General features: G+C 46.8%; 1 protein-coding gene across 1 annotated transcript in view; it reads left to right on the forward strand.

The window, feature by feature from the left end:
• The window catches only part of GMPR (guanosine monophosphate reductase), a 48659-nt gene continuing 28230 nt past the window's right edge, over positions 1–20429 (forward strand). Inside the window, exons 1-4 of the mRNA XM_011962740.1 lie at positions 1–84; positions 7285–7404; positions 10738–10821; positions 15039–15212. Coding sequence (XP_011818130.1) covers positions 7360–7404; positions 10738–10821; positions 15039–15212 — 303 coding nt within the window. The 5' untranslated portion in view covers positions 1–84; positions 7285–7359. The remainder of the gene's footprint in view (positions 85–7284; positions 7405–10737; positions 10822–15038; positions 15213–20429) is intronic.

The raw sequence follows: 20429 nt of genomic DNA on the forward strand, positions 1-20429 counted from the left end.
CCCCGCATAGATGCGGACCTCAAGCTCGACTTCAAGGATGTCCTGCTCCGACCTAAGCGGAGCAGCCTCAAGAGCCGAGCCGAGGTGGGGGCCGTTCGGAAGTCGCAGTGGGGCTGGGATTTTTTTTTTTCCAGGTGGCGCGGGGCAAGTGGGTGGAAGGGGGTGGCACGGAGTTACCTTGCCTGCTTTAGTGTTTGAGGCTGGGGCGCTACATCCCTATTCCCCCGCCCCAGCACCTGCCGGGACGTGAGGTGTCTTTAAGGGCGGTGATACGGGGGCCCTTGAAATTCTCTACACGTCGGTCCCGTTAGGTGGCCTAGGGGAAGTTCACAGTGAAACTCGACCACAGATGAGCAGAGATCCAGTGGCCAGTTGGTTTAGAAGGAATGGGGGTACGAGGGCGCATATAGCAAGAAAAGGAAACTGGAGCTAGGGGAGAGGGGACGAGAAAAACAACTGCAGATCCCGGTGATTTTTGGCAGCGTCTCCTAGTGCTGAGAATTGCTGCTGCTTTTGCTTCAGGTCCAGCGGTGGAACTTAGAGAATGCGTCTGAAAAAACAGGAGAACCCAGGGCACAAGTTCAGTGTTTCCTTTCGGAGTTTGGCGGCCTTGCTGGCAGTGGGGCTTGGAGACTGCGGTACCGGACAGTCCGCGGTCCCAGCCTAGCCCTGGAGAAGCGGAAAGCTTTGGGATGGGAGAGTTGGGGGCGAATTGGAAGCCTCGGGCATTTCCCTGGTTCCGCCTGGGTGTACTCAAATCCTAAGGAACAGGTGGAGACCGGACTGGAAATAGCCTGGGGCTGGGGGAAGGGAGGTCAGTCCCTGAAGGATAAACTAGTTGCACTGAAAGACAGAGTGCCCCGGGGTGGTGTGCGCTGGTGACTGTGGCTTTGCTGAGAGCTGGAGAGGAAGGTGAGGAAACTGGACACGGCTGAAGGCTGAGGCTGAAGGAGTAAACACTAGGAGGCTGGGCCAACCTGCACAGCTCCGTCTGTCCAGCTCCACAAACAAGACCATAAATAAATCCCCTCAGCAAAGAAGTCCGCTGCCCACTCCGGTGACAGGCCTAACTGCAGTGCCTGGGGCTGCCAGCCGAGGGCTTGCTTGGATTGGGGAAGCCTCTGCGTTAGCCAATGACTAAACCAAGTGGCCTTCCGTAAGCGGCAGCATTGGCTGGCTGGAGCCCGGTAGGACTGGAGGAGGTGAGGGAGGAATGATTAAAGCTTATCACCCCAGATTGGGTGACCCTGTGCGTGTCCCTCATGACCTTTCAGGTGCTAAAGAGGGGGCCTCTCATGGAACAAAAACAGTTTGGAGGGCAGGCCAGGGCCTCTGGAAGCATGAGCTGTAGCCAGTACCTAAGGCAAGACCAAGATGAAATACGGGGATTCTGGATATGCTAATAATTTGGTGGCCTCAATATTCTTTAAATATTCAAAATGTATTTAGAAGAGAGAAACTTATTTTTCAGAAAATTGGATGTTCAAAACAAAGATATACTTATTTTCTGAACCAGAAAACATGTTGAGAAGGTAAAATATTGAACATAAATGTAATAGGGCCAGGCACAGTGGCTCACACCTGTAATCCCAGTACTTTAGGAAGCTGAGGTGGAAGGATTGCTTGAGGCCCGGAGTTTGAGACCAGCCTAGGCAACATAGCAAGACCTCAGCTCTACAAAAATTTCAAAAATCAGCCAGGGCAGTTGTGCACACCTGTAATCCCAGCTACTTGGAAGGCTGAAGCGGGAGGATGGCTTGAGCCCAGTAGTTGGAGATTACAACAGAAATTTAACAAATTAGAGCAATGGTGCACACCTGTAGTCCCAGCTACTTGGAAGGCTGAGGCGGGAGGATGGCTTGAGCCCAGGAGTTGGAGGTTACAGTGAGCTATGATGGTGCTACTGCACTTCAGCCTGGACAACCCTGTCTCTAAAGCTAAAATGAAATTTATGCAATCGAATGAATTACTCCTTCTCAGAGAATACTATCACATCATGCGACAATGTCATGCAACACTTGGCTGCACAATTTGGGCAGATTGTAACTACTAATGTTCCGGTTTGGGATGGCACCTTTGCAATCTTCATGTACACATTGCAGTGAGAACTCAGTGCCCTTGAGATGTCTTTTTTATATTTTCACGTTCGTGGGAGTTTGTCAGCCACGGGCCTGGAGACTGAAGTTAACCAGCATTGCGTTTCTAATCGGTTGCCGTGATGGTTTAGCTCCCTGGTGCGTGAGGCTGTTGCCTGGCCGACCACCCCCATGATCTGACTGTACTTGCCTCAGTGGCATTGAGGGATCTAGTTAGGCCTCCCTAATCCCCGCTCAATGTTTTCTCAGTTTGCTTGTTGATGCCTGAAATTTTTCATGGGCAGATAAAAACTTTTCCTTGCACAATCAGAAGCTTAAAATGTGTGCATCCTGGCAGAAGTAATATCTGGAGGCAAATTGGAAACTGAACGGTAGATGACCGACATTGAGCCTAACAGCGGATTTGTGTGGAGCCAGGAAAGAGAACGTACACCCTGGGAGTAGAGTCTGGCTAGGGGAGGAGGGTTTTGACAGCTGATGATGGGCTTATCCTCGTGACAGTTTTGCTAAGAGCCAGGCCCAGCAATGGATCGTCAGGCTGTAAGCAGGAAACGGACAGTAAGAGTGATCTCCCCCTCAGAAGCTTCAGGACTCCTGCAAGGACATTTCCACCAGCCTCCCATAAATGAACATGAATGAAATGAATCTGAGGTCACCTCTGAGAGGCAAAGAATACAGGTAGCAGTGGCCCAGGTGGCCTTAGCCTGGATTCTCCAGAGAGGCATTCATCTCTCAAATGTCCAGCCCCTGGCATGGAAGAATAAAGCTCCACAGGGTCATGTGGGGACATTAGGATAATCTTTTTCTGAGAAAAAGATGAGTTTGTGGATTGAGACAAGACCTTTGTTTTCATCTGATATGCTGGGGAGCCTGCATTCTACCTGAGTGTTTTCTTCCTTAGAACCCATTTCTGGCTTAAACATTTTACCCTAGTCCTTAAGCTAGTAAGAATGTGCAGTGGTGTCATCTTGGCTCACCACAACCTCTGCCTCCCGGGTTTAAGCTATTCTGCTGCCTCAGCCTCCCGAGTAGCTGGGATTATAGGCATGCGCCACCACACCCGACTAATTTTGTATTTTTAGTAGAGACAGAGTTTCTCCATGTTGGTCAGGCTAGTCTCGAACTCCCGATCTCAGGTGATTCACCCACCTCAGCCTCCTAAAGTGCTGGGATTACGTGCCTGGAAATTTCTCCTTTTTATAAGAACAACAGTCATATTGGACTGGGGCTCACCCTCTTGACCTCACCTTAGCTTGATCATCTGCAGTGACCCTATTAACTAAATAAGGTCCCATTTACAGGTACTAGAGGTTAGGACTTCAACATTTTTTGTGGGGGGAGACATAAATCAATCCATAACAGTCTTTATAAATTTTGCTTTGGAAAATTAAAGAGTTTGGCGCTGTTCTGAGTCATGAATGCATTAGAATCGCCTAGGGAAACACTCCAAAATACACATCATGTGTCCAGCACAAAGGTGGTGATTCATGAAGTTTGAGGCAGCTGGAGCACGAGTATTTTGGAACCACTTCTAAGAGGGTTCTGATGGGTACCCGGGTGTGCTGGACCAGCCTCTGAAGCCCTTTCCATTTGTGGAACCCTGCGGCTTGCTGGTAGCACTGCAGCTGGGCATGAGCTTCTCACGAGCCTGATAACTGATGGTGAGGCTTTCAGGGCTTGGATGCACATTCAGAAGTCTGGGCTGGGGCCACCAAACGCTGCGAAAGGCTGGAGGCCAGAACACAGTATTCTTACCTTTTAGCCAGGCATTAGTTTATCCCACGTGTTTTGAGCCACTAAAACTACAAAGTTGGAAGACGTTGTCCCTGTACTCAGACAGGTGTTACAGATAATGAGCAATCTATATAATTATGTAATAAAATACAATATATAAAAGAATTGCTTGACTCACTGCCATCTGTAGATCTAGGAAAAGGAGCCTCTGTCCTGGGTCCCATGTCTGCCCGCCTAATTGCATCCCTCCTCACCGGGCAGGGCCTGTGGGCTATGCCGTTCCTTAGGCCGTGCTCTAAGTACTCGGGATCCTGGATATCCTTCCCCAAGTGACTTTGAGCTGACTCTAAGGCCTACATGGGCTTCTTGCCCTGGTATGTTTCCAAGGGCCACCCATGATGCTGGTGTGCTCACCTCCAGCCCAGGGTGGGCAAGTGGCAGTTGTTTATGGAAAAGTACGTGGGTATGCACAGAGCTTCATGTGCAGACTGAAGGTGGGGGGCTGTTCCTCTCTGTATACATAAGGATTTAGGTGAGAAGGAAAGAGGGGCAGACTGGGGCCCAGGGCCAGCTCCCCACCACCATGTTCTGATGCCTTTCTGGTTGTGAATGAAATTGTTTTTTTTTAGGGTAGGAGGTTAGAACCTATTTTATGTAGCAGTTTGTTCGTTGGACTTATTACATTGAATTATTTAGGAATGTGGTAGGTGGGCCTCTATTTGTACTTTTTTTTTTTGAGACAAAGTCTCACTGTCACTCAGGCTGGCATTCCGTGGCATGATCATGGCTCACTGCAGCCTCAGCCTCCCGTGTTCAATCAATCCTCCCACTTCAGCCTCCTGAGGAGCTGGGACTACAGGCTCGTGCCACCCAAGCCTGGCTAGTTTTTTGTATTTTGTGTAGAGATGGGGTTTCACCACGTTGCCCAGGCTGGTCTCAAACTCCTGAGCTCAAGTGATCTGCCTGCCTCGGCCTCCCAAAGTACTAGGATTACAGGTGTGAGCTACCATGCCGGCCCATTTACACTTTTGAGCCCCTGACATGTTGGGTGGCAGGACTGGCTTTAATGAAGGCCTGTTAGAGAGCAGCAGAGATGTGTGTTAGCAGATGGGGGAGGGGACTTTGTTACTTTATGTTCCCTTTCAGGTCAGGCTTAGACAGGGAATCAAATCTATATTTGGCGTACTGGCCGGCTGTGCCAGACTAAGTGCCAAGTGCTGTTCCTGTGAGGCTGAAATATTTAAAATATTTATCTCTGCCAGTGAACAACTGGCCTGGGTTATGTGGGTGTGTCTGGGCGGATAAAGTTGGGGAAGATCACTTTATTTCTCATTCTTAGAATTAATGATGGCAAAGAGCTAGCTCATAAAAAGGACTGGAAATGAGGGGAAGCGTTTACTGTTAAGGCTGCCCTTTTCCATGAAGAGCTCTGCATTTTGTGTCCTGCTGATAGGTTTTGGCGTGCCAAGAAAACCCCATTGTGATCTCAGCCGGGTGCAGAGTGTAGCAGCTAGCCCCACGCCTGTTGGAGGATAGAAGAGTAATTTGAGACCAAGGAATTCTGATTGTTTCAAGCCTGCCAAGCCAAATGTTAGAGAGCCATTAGCCGCACACAGGGTTGCCATGGGTAGATCCCTTCAGTTCTCTTTCAGAATGTCGCTGTAACGTGCTCCACTGAAGTATGACCCAGAGTCATCAGGAAGGAAGTGGAGAAAGGGACGCGCTACTGCGCGTAGGTTCGTGCACTTCCAGCATCTCATTTCTCCTCACTGATTGCTGTGTGAGGCCTGTGCAGTCATGTTTATGACATCATTCACCCAGGATGCCTTCTGGACACAGAACCCTGTGTTGAGAAGCAAGAGAAATGAAAAGGGTTAAGGGGCGGAGCTGTCCCATGGTGTTTTCTGACTTAATGCTGATTGCAAAGTGAAAGTTGCCTCAAGTGAAAAAAATGAGAGGAGTATCTAGGTAAACATGGCAGAAAATGACTCTTGCTGGCGTAATTCATGAAGCCAGGGTTAATGTAGGTCTAAGTTACTTCAGAAGCGTAAGATTCACACCTGTGCTTCTCTGGCCAGTTCCCCTTGGGGAAGCACTCACTTCTAATGTGGTTTGTGTCTATCAGAGTCCAGCCAGAGAAACAAACAATGCTGACTGTTTAAAACATGGAATTGAATGCGGGGCATCCTCACACAACCGGGGATATTGAGGCACCCCAGAGATCAGCAACAGCAACAAGCCACCCCTACCTTAGGGCGAGGGTCGGAGGGAGAAGACAGTGCTCTGGAGCCCAGGAAGGGACTGGGCTCGCTTACGGAAAGCTGGAACAAGGAATACGCAGGCCTCTCTGGTCAGAGGATCCAGGCCTGGAGGCGACACAGCTGCTCTGGATCAGCTGCCTAAGGCAGAGGGGTTCTGGGAGAACTACGCTGACTTCCCCCCACTCTGCCTGCCACTGTCCTCCAGTTTCCCATCCAGTGTCCTCCACTGACCAATCCCAGCCAGAAATGAACTTGAGAAGTGGAACCTGTAACAGGTAGCCTTCCTGGGATAAGAGCAGACTGAGGATGGTGGGTGGGTAGACAGGCTGGCATCTGCCCTTGGTCAGAGAAGTAATGCGGACTCTTCTAGCTCTTGATGAGTGCCTGGCTCTATCTAGCACGTGGCTTCTGTCAAGCCCGCCCTTGTGGCTGTGTTGTTCTGGATTGCTGATAGCAGGGTTAGTCCTACATGCTCTGATCTTGAAGTTACAGAAGAATTGGAGCCCCCGCGCCCACCCCTCTGCCCCCCAGCTGCTTGCAAGTCAAAGGAACAAGTGTTGATATGCAGGAACATATGGTTGCAATGTACTTTCCACCAGCTTTTTGAAAGATCCTCATAATTAAAGCAGCCATGGAGGGTAAAAGGCAAAGGGATTAATGGTGTGGTGCTCACTGCAGGGCGAATTTGGAGTGGGGCTCTAGGTGAAAGGTAAGAAGTGAAGGGATTGTTCCAGGACGAGGGCCATGGTTGGCAAGGAAGAGTGGAGCAGGTGCTCCCAGGAGGGGAATGGTTTCTGTAGAGCTGGGAGGTGGGATGAAGATAACATGTACGAGGGTCTTTAGGGATGCGGATAGAAGGCGGCAGTGGGGTTGGAGAGGCTGGGAAAGGAGGAGAGAGCTTCCGATTCCGAGGCTTGTCTCAATGGTGGAATTTCCAGTGCCTTCTGCTGGTGCTTGAACAAGGAAAGCGAGGAGCCCATTTCAGCTTTTGCACCTGAATCCAGTGCCTTACCTGGTTTCCTTTGCGACTCTGGTGTCTTTGGAATACTTGTCTTTGACCCCTAAGAGAATCCCGGGACTTTTGTGGTGTTCTTACTCACTCCAAACTCCAGAAATTCTGCACGTTTCACATAAGAGCAAAGCACTCATATCTTCCCCCCCCCCTTTTTTTTTTTTTTTGTTTTTGCCAACAGGTGGATCTTGAACGCACCTTCACGTTTCGAAATTCAAAGCAGACCTACTCAGGGATTCCCATTATCGTGGCCAACATGGACACCGTGGGCACGTTTGAGATGGCAGCCGTGATGTCACAGGTGAGGCGGTAGGCTTTTGTTTTCTTCCTTTGCTGCTCACAATATGGACAGGTTATCAGGAGCCCACCCTGGCTTTATACACAGGGAAGAGTAGAAATGTGAGATGTTTTGGGTCATTCTCTGTCTTTCCTTTCAATCAGAAAGTGGACAGCGTCTAGACTTTGTGTTCAGTGAGATGGTCTAGATCTGCATCCATTGCTTCGTGAAAATGACTGTGATGGTTTTGGAAATTAGAGATACAAAAAGAAGCTAGACAACATGAAGAGTGCCATATTGCAGAAAAGTGACAACCCCTTTAAAATTAAGGCAGAGCTGTTTTGTATGCAGTCTGTGCTGCAGCATTTACTGTATAATTATGTCGAATACATGTATCGAGTGCTTATGTGCAAAACACTGCAGATAATGTATTTCTTTTTTTTTAGATGGAGTCTTGCTCTGTCGCCCAGGCTGGAGTGCGATGACACAATCTTGGCTCACGGCAACATCCGCCCCCCGGTTCAAACGATTCTCCTGCCTCAGCCTCCCAAGTAGCTGGGATTACAGTCACATGCCACCACACCTGGCTAATTTTTGTATTTTTAGTAGAGATGGGGTTTCACCATGTTGGCCAAGCTGGCCTTGAACTCCTGACCTCAGGTGATCCGCCTGCCCCAAGTGCTGAGATTACAGGTGTGAGTTACTGTGCCTGGCCTGTATCTCTTAATTCTTGACACAGCTCAACAAGATAGGTTCCTTTTACAGATGAGGAAACTGAGGCAGAGAGGGGAGGGGTAGGTCACTTGCCCTAGGCCCTCAGCCAGATATATACAGAGAGAGAATCAGGATTCCAACCCAGACTGACTCTAGAATCTAAGGAATTTACCCCTCAACTTAAATGGACAGATCACAGTACAAGCTCAAGGTCTCTTTTAGCCAACTACAACAGCCTAATTTTTCATAAAGAGGGTAGTTAATATCCTGGCTTTGGATGGGTGTAGTGGCTCACACCTGTAATCCCAGGATTTGGGGAGGTAGAGGCAGGCGGATTGCTTGAGCTCAGGAATTCAAGACCAGACTGGGCAACATGACAAAGCCTCATTTCTATAAAAAAAAAATATATATGAAAATTGGTTCGGTGTGGTGGCATGAGTCTGTAGTCCCAGCTACTCGGGAGGCTGAGGTGGGAAGATCACTTGAGCTGGGAGGCAGAGGTTGCAGTGAGCCAAGATGGCGCCATTGCACTCTAGTCTGGCTGACAGAGCAAGACCCTGTCTCAAAAAAAAAAAAAAAACAAAACGAAAAAACAAAACTCATTGTGTAGATCAATCTGAGAAGTACTATTTGTTAAAATTTAAAAACAAATTAAAAATAGTGTCCTGGCTTTGGGAAAAATAAAGGAAAACCCGTTTGTGGGCAGGACCTTTATGGGTGAGGGGCAGACCATCTTCTGCATCGTAGATGTGGAATGTCTGCTGCACTCAGGGGTTCTGTCTTTCCTGTGGATAATGCCTGCCAAGTGAAAAGGTAAATCCAATTAGTTGAGAGAGCTTCTCACTGTGAGCAGCAAGTCTGACCACAGGAGGTGCTGAGATTCATTATTGGCCAGTGATTCGAAAGAAAAGATTCTCAAATAAATGATGAGCTCCCAAAATGGAGTAGGGGTGGTCTGTCAGATTCCATGATCACTTGCATGTCTGTCAGACCTCAGCCCCTACTGAGTGTTGGGCCAGAGGCTAATGAATTAATTGCTAAGGAACCGGTATTTTTTTTCTCCTCACCCTTTCCCTGCTTTGCTCTGTCATCAGCCATTGCTACTGATGGATTATGTGTTAGTGTAAAAGTGAGGGGAACCAGGGAGCAATCAAGTCTGATTAATTCACATAATAGATTATAGTCCAGGAAAAACCTAGAACTTGCTGTGCTCTTCCCATTTTCCTAGGAAGTCTCCCTGCTAATGGAATAGCATAGACTGGTGTAGCTAACCATGGGTGTCTACTGTGAATTTCCTGTTTCTAGGATCCATAGAACTAGTGCAAGTTACTGAAGTCGTAGAAGTTTAGGATGAGAAGTTGTAGATGGGGACATAGGTAGCCCCAGAGAAGTTAGGTGGGAGGCTTCTGTTAAAGGGCAAAGTGTACAGTCTCCATAGTCAGATCCAAGTTTGACTCTGGCCTTCGCCTCTTCCTAGCCATGCATGCAGTTGTTACATTTCGTAATTTTTTTTTTTTTTGAGACCGAGTTTTGCTCTTGTTGCCTAGGCAACAAGTGGTGCCATCTTGGCTCACTGCAACCTCTGCCTCCCAGGTTCAAGTGATTCTGCTGCCTCAGCCTCCCGAGTAGCTGGGATTACAGGCACTCCACCATGCCCGGCTAATTTTTTGTATTTAGTAGAGATGGGGTTTCACCATGTTAGGCTGGTTTCGAACTCCTGACCTCAGGTGATCCACTCACCTCACCCTTCAAAAATGCTGGGATTACAAGTGTACGCCATCGCGCTCAGCAAATTTTGTAGGTTTTATTTGTTTTTTGTTTTTTTAAATAGACATGGGGGGGTCTTGCCATGTTACCAGGCTGGTCTCGAACTCCTGGGCTTAAGTGATCCTCCTGCCTCGGCCTCCTAAAGTGCTGGGATTACAGGCGTAGGCCGCCATGCCTGGGCAATTTAAATCTCTTCAGCTCCATTTATGCTCATGAAGCTAATAATGCTGTTCAAAGTTGTTCCAAAAATTAAATGAAATGACACGTGGAAAAGACTGACACAAAGCAGGTCGGCAGGTCCTAAATGCTAGGGCAATAGTCATAGTATGGGGTTATACTTCATATAATTCCCATCATCAAGATTACCGACTGCCCGACGGATTTACCTTTCAGCAAGAAGTGTTCAGGTTGTGAACACAAGAGAAAGCTTTCGGGGATAAGGTGGGGTTCTTCAGGGCTGGCTGAGCAGAAATTTGTATTAGGATGGTCCTTCTCCTGGGCGGGGGACCTGCTGCCTGGTTTTCTCTTTGGACCATCTGTGCTGCTTTTGGCCTAATACAGGTGTGGGTGGGAGCCTGGGTCAGCTGGGCAGGGCTCTGAGAATTCTCTTTTATCCCTTTCCTGCCTCCTGGCAGAGCCTCCCTGGTCCTGAATGCAGTATTGTCTAACCAGACTAGAATGGGAAACAGGGTTTTATGATTTCAGTGGTTGTACCTTTGTCTGGTTTTGGCTGCTAGGAGCATATTCAAAGCAAATTAAGCATGGATGGCAGGAACACTGATGCCTTTGTCTTGTTGGATCACCACCTCCAGATGGAGGAGGGAGGGGGGGCTCTCACTTGGCTTCCCATCCTAATGGTGCTGTTTTGTTTCCTAGCACTCCATGTTTACGGCAATTCACAAGCATTACTCCCTGGATGACTGGAAGCTCTTTGCCACAAATCACCCAGAATGCCTGCAGGTACGACTACAGCCTAGTTATCAATTACCAGTGTAGCAGGGGGAGTGCAAAATCTTCAGAGCTGTCAAGAGGATTTCAGTCAGTAGCAGAGAGACATTGAGAGTTCGGTGTTTCTCTAGCCCTGTGCCATTGCCAGGGATTTGCTGAGAAAATTTGTTTCCATATCATGTTATTAAAATACTAGGATTTATCTGTAAGAAATGTCTGTTTTCCCTTGAAAGATGAAGTGTTATATCCCAAGAATTTGGGGAAGACCTGTGTTTCCTGCCAGCTAATTCAAGGTAGAGCCTGTCTTTTGGCTGTAGAAAAAACTTCTGAGTAAAACAAGGTGTTTTAGAGTTGAGTAAACATTATTCCCACCAGGATGGCTATCATCAAAAAGATGGATAATAGCCAGGCACCATGGATCATGCCTGTAATCCCAGCACTTTGGGAGGCTGAGGTGGGAGGATTGCTTGAACCCAGGAGTTCAAGGCCAGCCTGGTTAACATAGTGAGACCCCCATCTCTATTTAAAAGAAGACAATAATTGTTGTTGAGGATGTGGAGAAACTGGAACCCTTGTTCACTGCTGGGAGTGGAAAATGGTGCATGCAGCTGCTTTGGAAAACAGTTGTCAGTTCCTGGAACATTAACTATAAGAGTTACCATGTGACCCAGCAATTCCATTTCTAGGTGTAGACTCAACAGAAATGCACACATTTCCGCAGAAAAACTTGTACATGAATGTTCATAGCAGCGTTATTCATAATAGCCCAAAGTAGACTCAACCCAAATGTCTATCAGTGGGTGAAAGGACATACAAAATAAGGTATATCCATACAATGGAACACTGTTTAGCTGTAAGGAGTCAAAGTCTGATACGGGCTACAGCATGGACGAACCTTGAGGACATTTCACTAAGTGAAAAGGCCAGAAGCAGCCGGGCACAATGGCTCACACTTGTAATCCCAGAACTTTGAGAGGCCGAGTTGGGTGGATCACCTGAGGGTTGGGAGTTTGAGATCAGCCGGCCCAGCCTGGAGAAACCCTGTCTTTACTAAAAATACAAAATTAGCCGGGTGTGGTAGCGCATGCCTATAATCCCAGCTACTTGGGAGGCTGAAGCAGGAGCATTGCTTGAACCCGGGAGGTTCAAGCAGAAGTTGCGGTAAGCCAAGGTCATGCCATTGCACTCCAGCCTGGGCAATGAGAGAGAAACTCTGTCTCAAAAAAGAGAAAAAAAGAAAAGGCCACACGCAAAGGCCATAGCATCTATGATCCTATTTCTAGGAAATGTCCAGAATAGGCAAATCTAAGTCATAAAATAGATTAGCGGCCCGAGGGGCTGAGGAAGTATGGGGAGGGAGTGTGGTTAAGGGGTATGGGACTTTCTTTGGGAGGATTATGAAAATGTTCTAAAATCGATCATGATGGTTACAGAACTCTAAATGTACTAAAAATCATTGAACTGTGCTTGTTGAATGGGTATGGCATGTCATTATATTTCAAAAAGCTGTTAAAAACCCAAGCATTTTAAAAACAAGAAAAAGCCCTGCTGCAACACGCCTGCACCTCCTCCTGCCACATTCAGGGGGTTCTGAGCCAAAACCACAGGCAGGTCTCCCTGGGTTAGAGGTACTCCCTGCTGGTCAGATCATCTATGATTGGAAAATGACTTCAGATCGTACCATTTTCAAGGTCTCACTGGCTTTCTGTTGTTGTTGTTACTGTGCTTTAATTATGTATGGATTTTGATTAGTGAAAACGTGGTTTTGGAGACAAAATAATTCTGACTCAATAGTAAGTCCTTCATTTTTGCCATATTGTGTTCAAGTGAATTATGCTTGTTTTCACTTTCTTCTGTTTTTCTCTATAAAAAAAGACAGGGAAAATGACTATTTTTAAAAGATACTCATTTTTTCTATGTATCCAAAGAATTTTTTTTTTTTTAATTTTGTTTATTTGAGGCAGAGTTTTGCTCTTGTCACCCAGACTGGAGTGCAATGGTGTGATCTTGGCTCACTGCAACCTCCACCTCCCGGGTTCAAGTGATTTTCCTGCCTCAGCCTCCTGAGTAGTTGAGATTACAGGCATGTGCCACTTAGCTCGGCTGATTTTTTGTATTTTTAGTAGAGATGAGGTTTCACCATGTTGGCCTCAAGTGATCCACCCACCTTGGCCTCCCAAAGTGCTGGGATTATAGGCGCGAGCCACCACGCCCGGCCTCCCTCCACCTTCTTTAAGGGAGCTTTTGGCAATGTATTGTTAACTGGAACTGTGGCCTTCGTTACCAAGTGTGATACATCAACTTACTACGCAGCCCACCACCAAATAAAAGGCATATTCAAAAGGGATAATGTTAAAAACTTAGTAGCAGTGAGAGAAGGCAACCAATCTCAAGTTCCACGTAGTGTACTTTAACAGAAATGAAGTAAGATTTAAAAAAAGCAGAGCTCTAGTGGGAGGGAGAGTGGGCTTGTGTGGATTGGGCTGGCACAGGGCAGAGCTGTGAACCACGAGGCCCAGGCGTGAATGCACAGAGAAGGCTGGAGTAAATATGTGTCATGTTAACCATCAGCTCACACTCAGTCTCTGCGCTGCAGCTACATTGTTATGATTTGGGGGAATAACATAAAGGGTATTAAGAGAGATCACTCGTATGCGGCCCAGGATTTGGAGATAAGAGTTAAAATATAAACAATCCATGTCTTAGTTTCACTAAGGCATAAATTAGTGAAAACAAGTCCTTTCCCAAGGGGCAGATGTTTGGAGAAGGGAGAGGTGTGAGGTTCCAGGGCACTGGTGGAAGTTAAGGGACAAGGGTGTTATAGGGGAGGATATGATGGCTTCAGATTTAAAAATGTACAAGTGCAGTTGTGAAAGATCACGTCAGCCTTGTTTGTTTTCACACCTTGGGAAATTTTATCCCTTTAATAGGAAAACAGATTTGCAGTTCTATGTACAGGTTGAGATTTGTGTGCTGTATTAGGCTGTTCTTGCATTGCTTTAGAGAAATACCTGAAACTGGGTAATTTATAAAGAAAAGAGGTCTAATTGGCTAATGGTTCTGCAGGCTGTACAGGAAGCATAGCGTCACCCATCTGTTATTGGGGAGGCCTCAGGAAGCTTCCAATCATGGTGGAAGGCGAAGTGGGAGAGAGAGAGAGAGAGAGGATGGGAGGTCACACACTTTTAATGACCAGATCTCCTGTGAACTCAGACCTAGAGATCACCAAGGGGATGGCCCAAGCCATTCATAAGGGATCCACCCCCATGACCCAGACACCTCCCACCAGGCCCCACATTCAGCATTGGGGATCATATTTCAACATGAAATTTGGGTGAGGACAATATCCAAACTACGTCACATGCTGCGCTATTATTTTATTGGGAGTAAAACTCAAAATAGAAGGGAGTTTATCAGAGGCATTTCAGACATCTTCCCCTCTCTTGCTCCCCATTCAAGACGCTTAGGGTGAAGGCCACAGCTTTCATGTGGGGAAGCCCGAGTTGATTGCTATTTCTCCTTCCTGGAAACTTTCTACTTCTTGCACACTGTCCTCCCTTGAATTTCCCTGATATGACACAGTCATGCCAGTAGTTTGTGTTTTTTTTTTGGCAGAGGGGGATGGAATCTTGCTCTGTTGCCCAGACTGGAGTGCAGTGGCACAATCTTGGCCCACGGCAACCTCTGCCCCCCGGGTTCAAGCTATTCTCCTGCCTCAGCCTCCCCAGGAGCTGGGATTACAGGCATCTGCCACCATGCCTGGCTAATTTTTGTATTTTTAGTAGAGACAGAGTTTCACCATGATAACCAGGCTGGTCTCAAACTCCTGACCTCAGTGATCCACCTGCCTCAGCCTGTCAAAGTGCTGGGATTCCAGGCATGAGCCACCCCACTTGGCTAATTTTTGTATTCTTCGTAGAGACGGGGTTTCACCATCTTGGCCAGGCTGGTCTCAACCTCCTGACCTCTGGTGATCTGCCCACCTTAGCCTCCCAAAGTGCTAGGATTACAGCATGAGCCACCGTGCCTGGCCAAAGTTTAGATAATTTAATGAAGGAATCCCTTTTACCTCTGCTGTTGCATGTGTCTCGAGCAGGTGCATTGTGTATTTGATTAGGGTAGACCTAAAAGGGTTGTTGTACTGTCCCAGAATAGGTGCGTAGATGGGGCAGGGTCTGATGTCTGAATGCTGCTGTTCATGCCTGTCTTCTTGGTTTATTTTGGTGCAGCACGTAGCCGTGAGTTCCGGCAGTGGGCAGAACGATCTGGAAAAGATGACCAGTGTCTTGAAAGCTGTACCACAGGTTAAGTTTATTTGCCTGGATGTGGCCAATGGGTATTCAGAACATTTTGTGGAATTCGTGAAACTCGTCCGTGCCAAATTTCCTGAACACACCATTATGGTAAGTACGGTAGAATATTACGGTAGAACACTCTCAAGATGGGGAAGCCATGAGGGAGTTGTTCAGTGTGTCGGGGGAGCTGTATTCTCTTCAGAGCTTTTGGTGCTTCTTTGGTCAAAGATTAATTGACGATCATTTGGGAAAGGATAGGTAGCCGCCGTGGAAGATCTGAAAACTAGCTTTCCTCTATAAATAATAAAATCCCCATCAACTTCATAGGATGTTGGCTCCAGTTTTTCGTAAGTGTCATCACATGTTTCTTACTATCTGACACTTTTTTTTTTTTTGAGAAGGAGTCTCTCTCTGTTACCCAGGCTGGAGTGCAGTGGAGCGATGTCAGCTCACTGCAACATATACCTCCCGGGTTTAAGCGATTCTTGTGCCTCAGCCTCCCGAGTAGCTGGGATTATAGGCGCCCACCACCATGCCTGGCTGATTTTTTGTATTTTTAGTAGAGACTTGGTTGCACCACGTTGGCCAGGCTGGTCTTGAACTCCTGACCTCAGGTGATCCGCCCACCTTGATATCCCAAAGTGCTGAGATTATAGGTGTGAGCCACTGCACCTGGCCCCATATGATACCTTTAAAAGGGTCTATAGTACTTCTTAACAGAGAGGGTCTTTTAATATTGAAAACATGTGACTGGGTTTGAGTGTCACATATGTAGGTCCTCCATGTCCCACCGCTACTGCCAATGGAAAACTCTGCTGTAGGAGTTGGGAGTCCATGATATGAACATTTCATGACAGTCTGTTATCAGTGGCAAATCGGTCGGTGGTGTATTTTATCTAGGAGTTTTGTTTCTTGACTTTTCCTGTATTTTCCTAATTACTTGCACCTTAGCTAGCTAGAATGTAGATTTGTGACTTTTGGGAAGGATGGATTGGTAGAAAAAGGGATTTAGAAGCTCTAAAATACAACTTGGGCTTTTGCAAAAACCTGTATTGTAATTAGGCAAGTTTTTGCTAATTCTAATTATGATGGCACATACTGATTGACCACTAGATCATTTACCTAACCCTAGATCATTTACCTAACCCTTCGTTGTTTGAATTTTGAACTTCATTTCTTCTCATATATGTCATCATTGTAAGAAAGTTGGAAGGAAGGAATTGTTACGGAGTAAAGTCTTCTGTTAAAGGACTTCCAAGGATTGTTAAGTATTTTTATGCTTTTCAAACACGTAGGAAGAAAGGATCAAGAATTGTTCCAGCCGGGTGCAATGGCTCACACCTGTAATCCCGGCACTTTGGGAGGCCGAGGTGGGTGGATCACCTGAGGTCAGAAATTTGAGACCAGCGTGGCCAGCATGGCGAAACCCTGTCTCTACTAAAGATACAAAAATTAGCCAGGCATGGTGGTAGGCACCTTTACTCCCAGCTACTCGGGAGGCTGAGGCAGGAGAATCTCTTGAACCCAGGAGGTGGAGGTTGCAGTGAGCCAAGATCACGCCACTGCACTCCAGCCTGGGCAACAGAGGGAGACTCTGTCCCAAAAAAAGAAAAGAATTGGCCAGGCGCGGTGGCTCACACCTGTAATCCCAGCACTTTGGGAGGCTGAGGTGGGTGGATCACGAGGTCAAGAGTTCAAGACCAGCCTGGGCAAGATGGTGAAATCCTGTCTCTACTAAAAAAAAAAAAAAAAAGACAAAAATTAGCCAGGCGTGGTGGCAGGCAACTGTAATCCCAGCTACTTGGGAGGCTGAGGCAGAGAATTGCTTGAACCCGGGAGGCAGAGGTGGCAGTGAGCCGAGATCTCGCCACTGCACTCCAGCCTGGGTGACAGTGAGACTGTCTCAAAAAAAAAAAAAAAGAATTGTTCCAAGGTCAACCAGCTGTACCAGTGTTAGAAGTGGGTTGGGAAATAGAAAAATTCACTGTGTTCTCTGTAATAGAACAGCCAACTTCATTGTCTTTGATGATGTTTGTTGAACACTATTAAATAGTAGTAAATATATATGTGTTTATTGGCCTCAGCCCTTGGTTCTTGAGACAGAACTCTCAAAACCCTTGTAGATAACGGTGCCCAGAGAATCTTTTGTTCTAATATTTGCTCTTTGATCCTGGTTGCTGACACAGCTTCTAGAACCTTTGTAATTTCCGGAGTGATGAGAGCACCTGGCACAGAGTTTCTGAATCCCTTGGGATTTCCTGGATGGTAGGAATAGCTTTTGTTCTAATATTTGATCTTTGACCCTGGTTCCTGACACATGGTTCCTAAATCCTTTGGGATTTCCTGGGTGATAGCAGTGCAGCTGCTCTTGTCCTAGCAAGACAACTCTTAATGGGCTCCTGTGTGGGGGTTGGTACCAGATGGACCAAGCCATGATGAAAAGCTTGGAGCTTCCAGCCCCGTCCTCCATTTTCCAGAGAGAGGAGAGGGCTGGAAGTAGAGTTAATAATCCATTATGCCTCCTTGATGAGGCCTTCATAGAAACCCCCAAAGTATGGGGTTTTGAAAGCTTCCTGGCTAGTAACACGTCTACATGCCTGGAGGGTGGCAGACTCCAGCTCTGTGGGGACAGAAGCTCCTGCACTCTGGACTCTTCTAGACCTCACCCTATGTCTCGCTTCATCAGGCTGTTCATCTGTATCCTTCATCATAGCCTTTATTAATATGATAAACTGGTAAATGTTCCATAAGTGGTAATCCTTTGTTATCTTTTGATCTTCTTTTTCTTGATAGTATATTTGAGATTCACCATGTTGCTTTATGTCAGCTGTTTGTATATATTCCTTGGTTCCTGGAGCTAATCTTTAATATCATTTCCCAGATACCTCACTTGCTCTTTTTCCTTCTCTTTACTTTCCAGCTGGTTGTATCACTGTTAAACTCACTCCTTAATGCTCTTTGTCTGTTTGGCCTGCTATCATAAAATACCATAACCCGACTGGTATATAAACAACAGAATGTAAGTGCTCACAGTTCTGTGATTTTGGACAGAAATCAAAATCAAGGTGTTGGCTGATTTAGTGTCTGGTTTCACCGTTCCTCATAGGTGGTGCCTTCTTGCTGTGTCTTCATACGGTGGAAGAGGCATACAGGCTCCTTGGAACCTCTCTTGTGAGGGCACTAATCCCATTCATGAAGGCTGCACCCTTATGACCTAATCACCTCCCAAAGGCCCCACCTCCTAATGCCATTAGATTGAAGATTCAGTTTCAGCATAGGAATTTGTGGGGGACACAAACATTCAGCCCATAGCACCCCAGAAGTCAGTGTGGGCACATGAGCTGAGTCACACTGGGGAAGTTGCATTCTTTCTGAATCTCACTTTCCTCACCTGTGAAAAGGAGGGTGAGGATCCTCATGGCTGGAGAATGACTCTGGGGCTCAGATGGGATGCAGTTTTATAACAGCGCTGCCTTCACTAGCAGTTGCTTGTCTCTGGTGAGTGTCATCAAGGGCACCTGCTCTGAGAACTGAGTCAGAGATGGAGAAGAAAGATGGAGGGTAATGTGGGGTTTAAGAAGAGAGAGAAAATGTGTGTCACTCTTTAAAATGACAAGTGATAGTGGAAATGCATTAGTGTTCCCAAGCTGTCCATTGCATTCTGCAAACTGGAGCTGCTGTGGGGTGTAGTTCACAGCCGGGCCTGCTGAGAGCTGCAAGCTGCCTGTTGGACAGTCTAGAGAGCCTGCCTGTCGCCTCTGGAAGGACAAAGACCAGGAAGGAGGGAAGTGCAGGAAGGAGGGGGCTGGGTAAGACGAGGGAAAGGGTGTTGGTACCAGTGTAGAACTTAGGAGTTGCTATGGGGGAGTTAACTGGGAGGGAAGAGATTGGTTCAGAGTTCCCACAGCTGTCTGGGAAGCCACCAACAGCGAGACCCTCTCCAGCACCTGCTGGCTGGCTTGCCCAGGGGTATGTTTTCACTGCTGTTACTGGTTTCCCCAGCAATGAACAGGAGACTTTGGCAAGGTAGGTGTTTATTCTTAAGCTGCTCTGTGCCTGCAGTTACCCTTGAAATCTGTGATTCATTTGGAAACCTCCAGTACTTTTATGTCCTTGGTTTTTGGTGTTTTTGAAACATAATTTCTCTTATGGCTTTTAGAGGCATAGTGAAGACACATTCATATTTATCCAGTGTTTGGAACTGAATGATGTAATATGAGGACTGAGTGTTATGGAATGGAGTGTTATTATGATCATTACAATACAGTGAACAGAAAAGATGCTTGCAAACATTCCAGGCAGAAGCTGGCAGTTCCCAGCCTCTGCACCAGGAGTGAGGGCTTGTCACTCCCTGTGCCCAGTTTCTCCTATTTTTTTTTTTTTCTTGCCTTTCACCTAAGATGAGCCTTGCCACGTAGGGGTAGGAGAAGCAGGGATTTCTAGAGAACAACTTTGGCAGAAAAGGTCATATTGAAGGGCTGGCTGATTGAAGAGTATACCAGGTCCTGTGGCCGGTTTGCCTGGTGGCTTTCAGGGAGGAAAGAGAATAATGTGTTTTGGGGTACATTCTCAGTACTGTGGGAAAAGGCACTACCACAGACTAGGCACTTCTTTTTTTTTTTTTTTTTTTTCCTCTATTTGATTTACTTTTTTTTTTTTTTTATTATACTTTAAGTTCTAGGGTACATGTGCATAACGTGCAGGTTTGTTACATATGTATACTTGTGCCATGTTGGTGTGCTGCACCCATCAACTCGTCAGCACCCATCAATTCATCATTTATATCAGGTATAACTCCCCAATGCAGACTAGGCACTTCTTTAAAAAAAAAAAAAAAAAAAAATGTTTGTAGAAACAGAATCTTGCAGTGTTGCCCAAGCTGATCTCAAACTCCCAGCTTCAAGCAATCCTCCTACCTCTGCCTCCTAAAGTGCTGAAATTACAGGCGTGAATCACCATACCTGGCCAGAACTTCTTTTATAATAACAAACCTTTGAGTAGAGATAATAGCGCCTACTTTTTTTGACGTGAAACTTAGTGCTAGAGAGCTCAGGGAGCCTTCTGAGGGTTACACCACCAGTGAGAGCTGGATCTGGCATTCAGGGCCAGGTGGCTTGCCTGGGCCTGCGATTTTTTTGCTATTGTCCCCCACATGCCACCAACTCAGTCTTGCTGGTGAGAGGTGAAGCCAGCTGGACTTTCTGGGTCAAGTGGGGACTTGGAGAACTTTTCTGTCTAGCTAGAGGATTGTAATTGCACCAATCAGTGCTCTGTGTCTAGCTAAAGGTTTGTAAATGCACCAATCAGCACTCTGTGTCTAGCTAA

This window comes from Colobus angolensis, unplaced genomic scaffold (genome assembly GCF_000951035.1).
Source record: "Colobus angolensis palliatus isolate OR3802 unplaced genomic scaffold, Cang.pa_1.0 Scaffold6, whole genome shotgun sequence".
NCBI classification, from domain to species: domain Eukaryota; kingdom Metazoa; phylum Chordata; class Mammalia; order Primates; family Cercopithecidae; genus Colobus; species Colobus angolensis.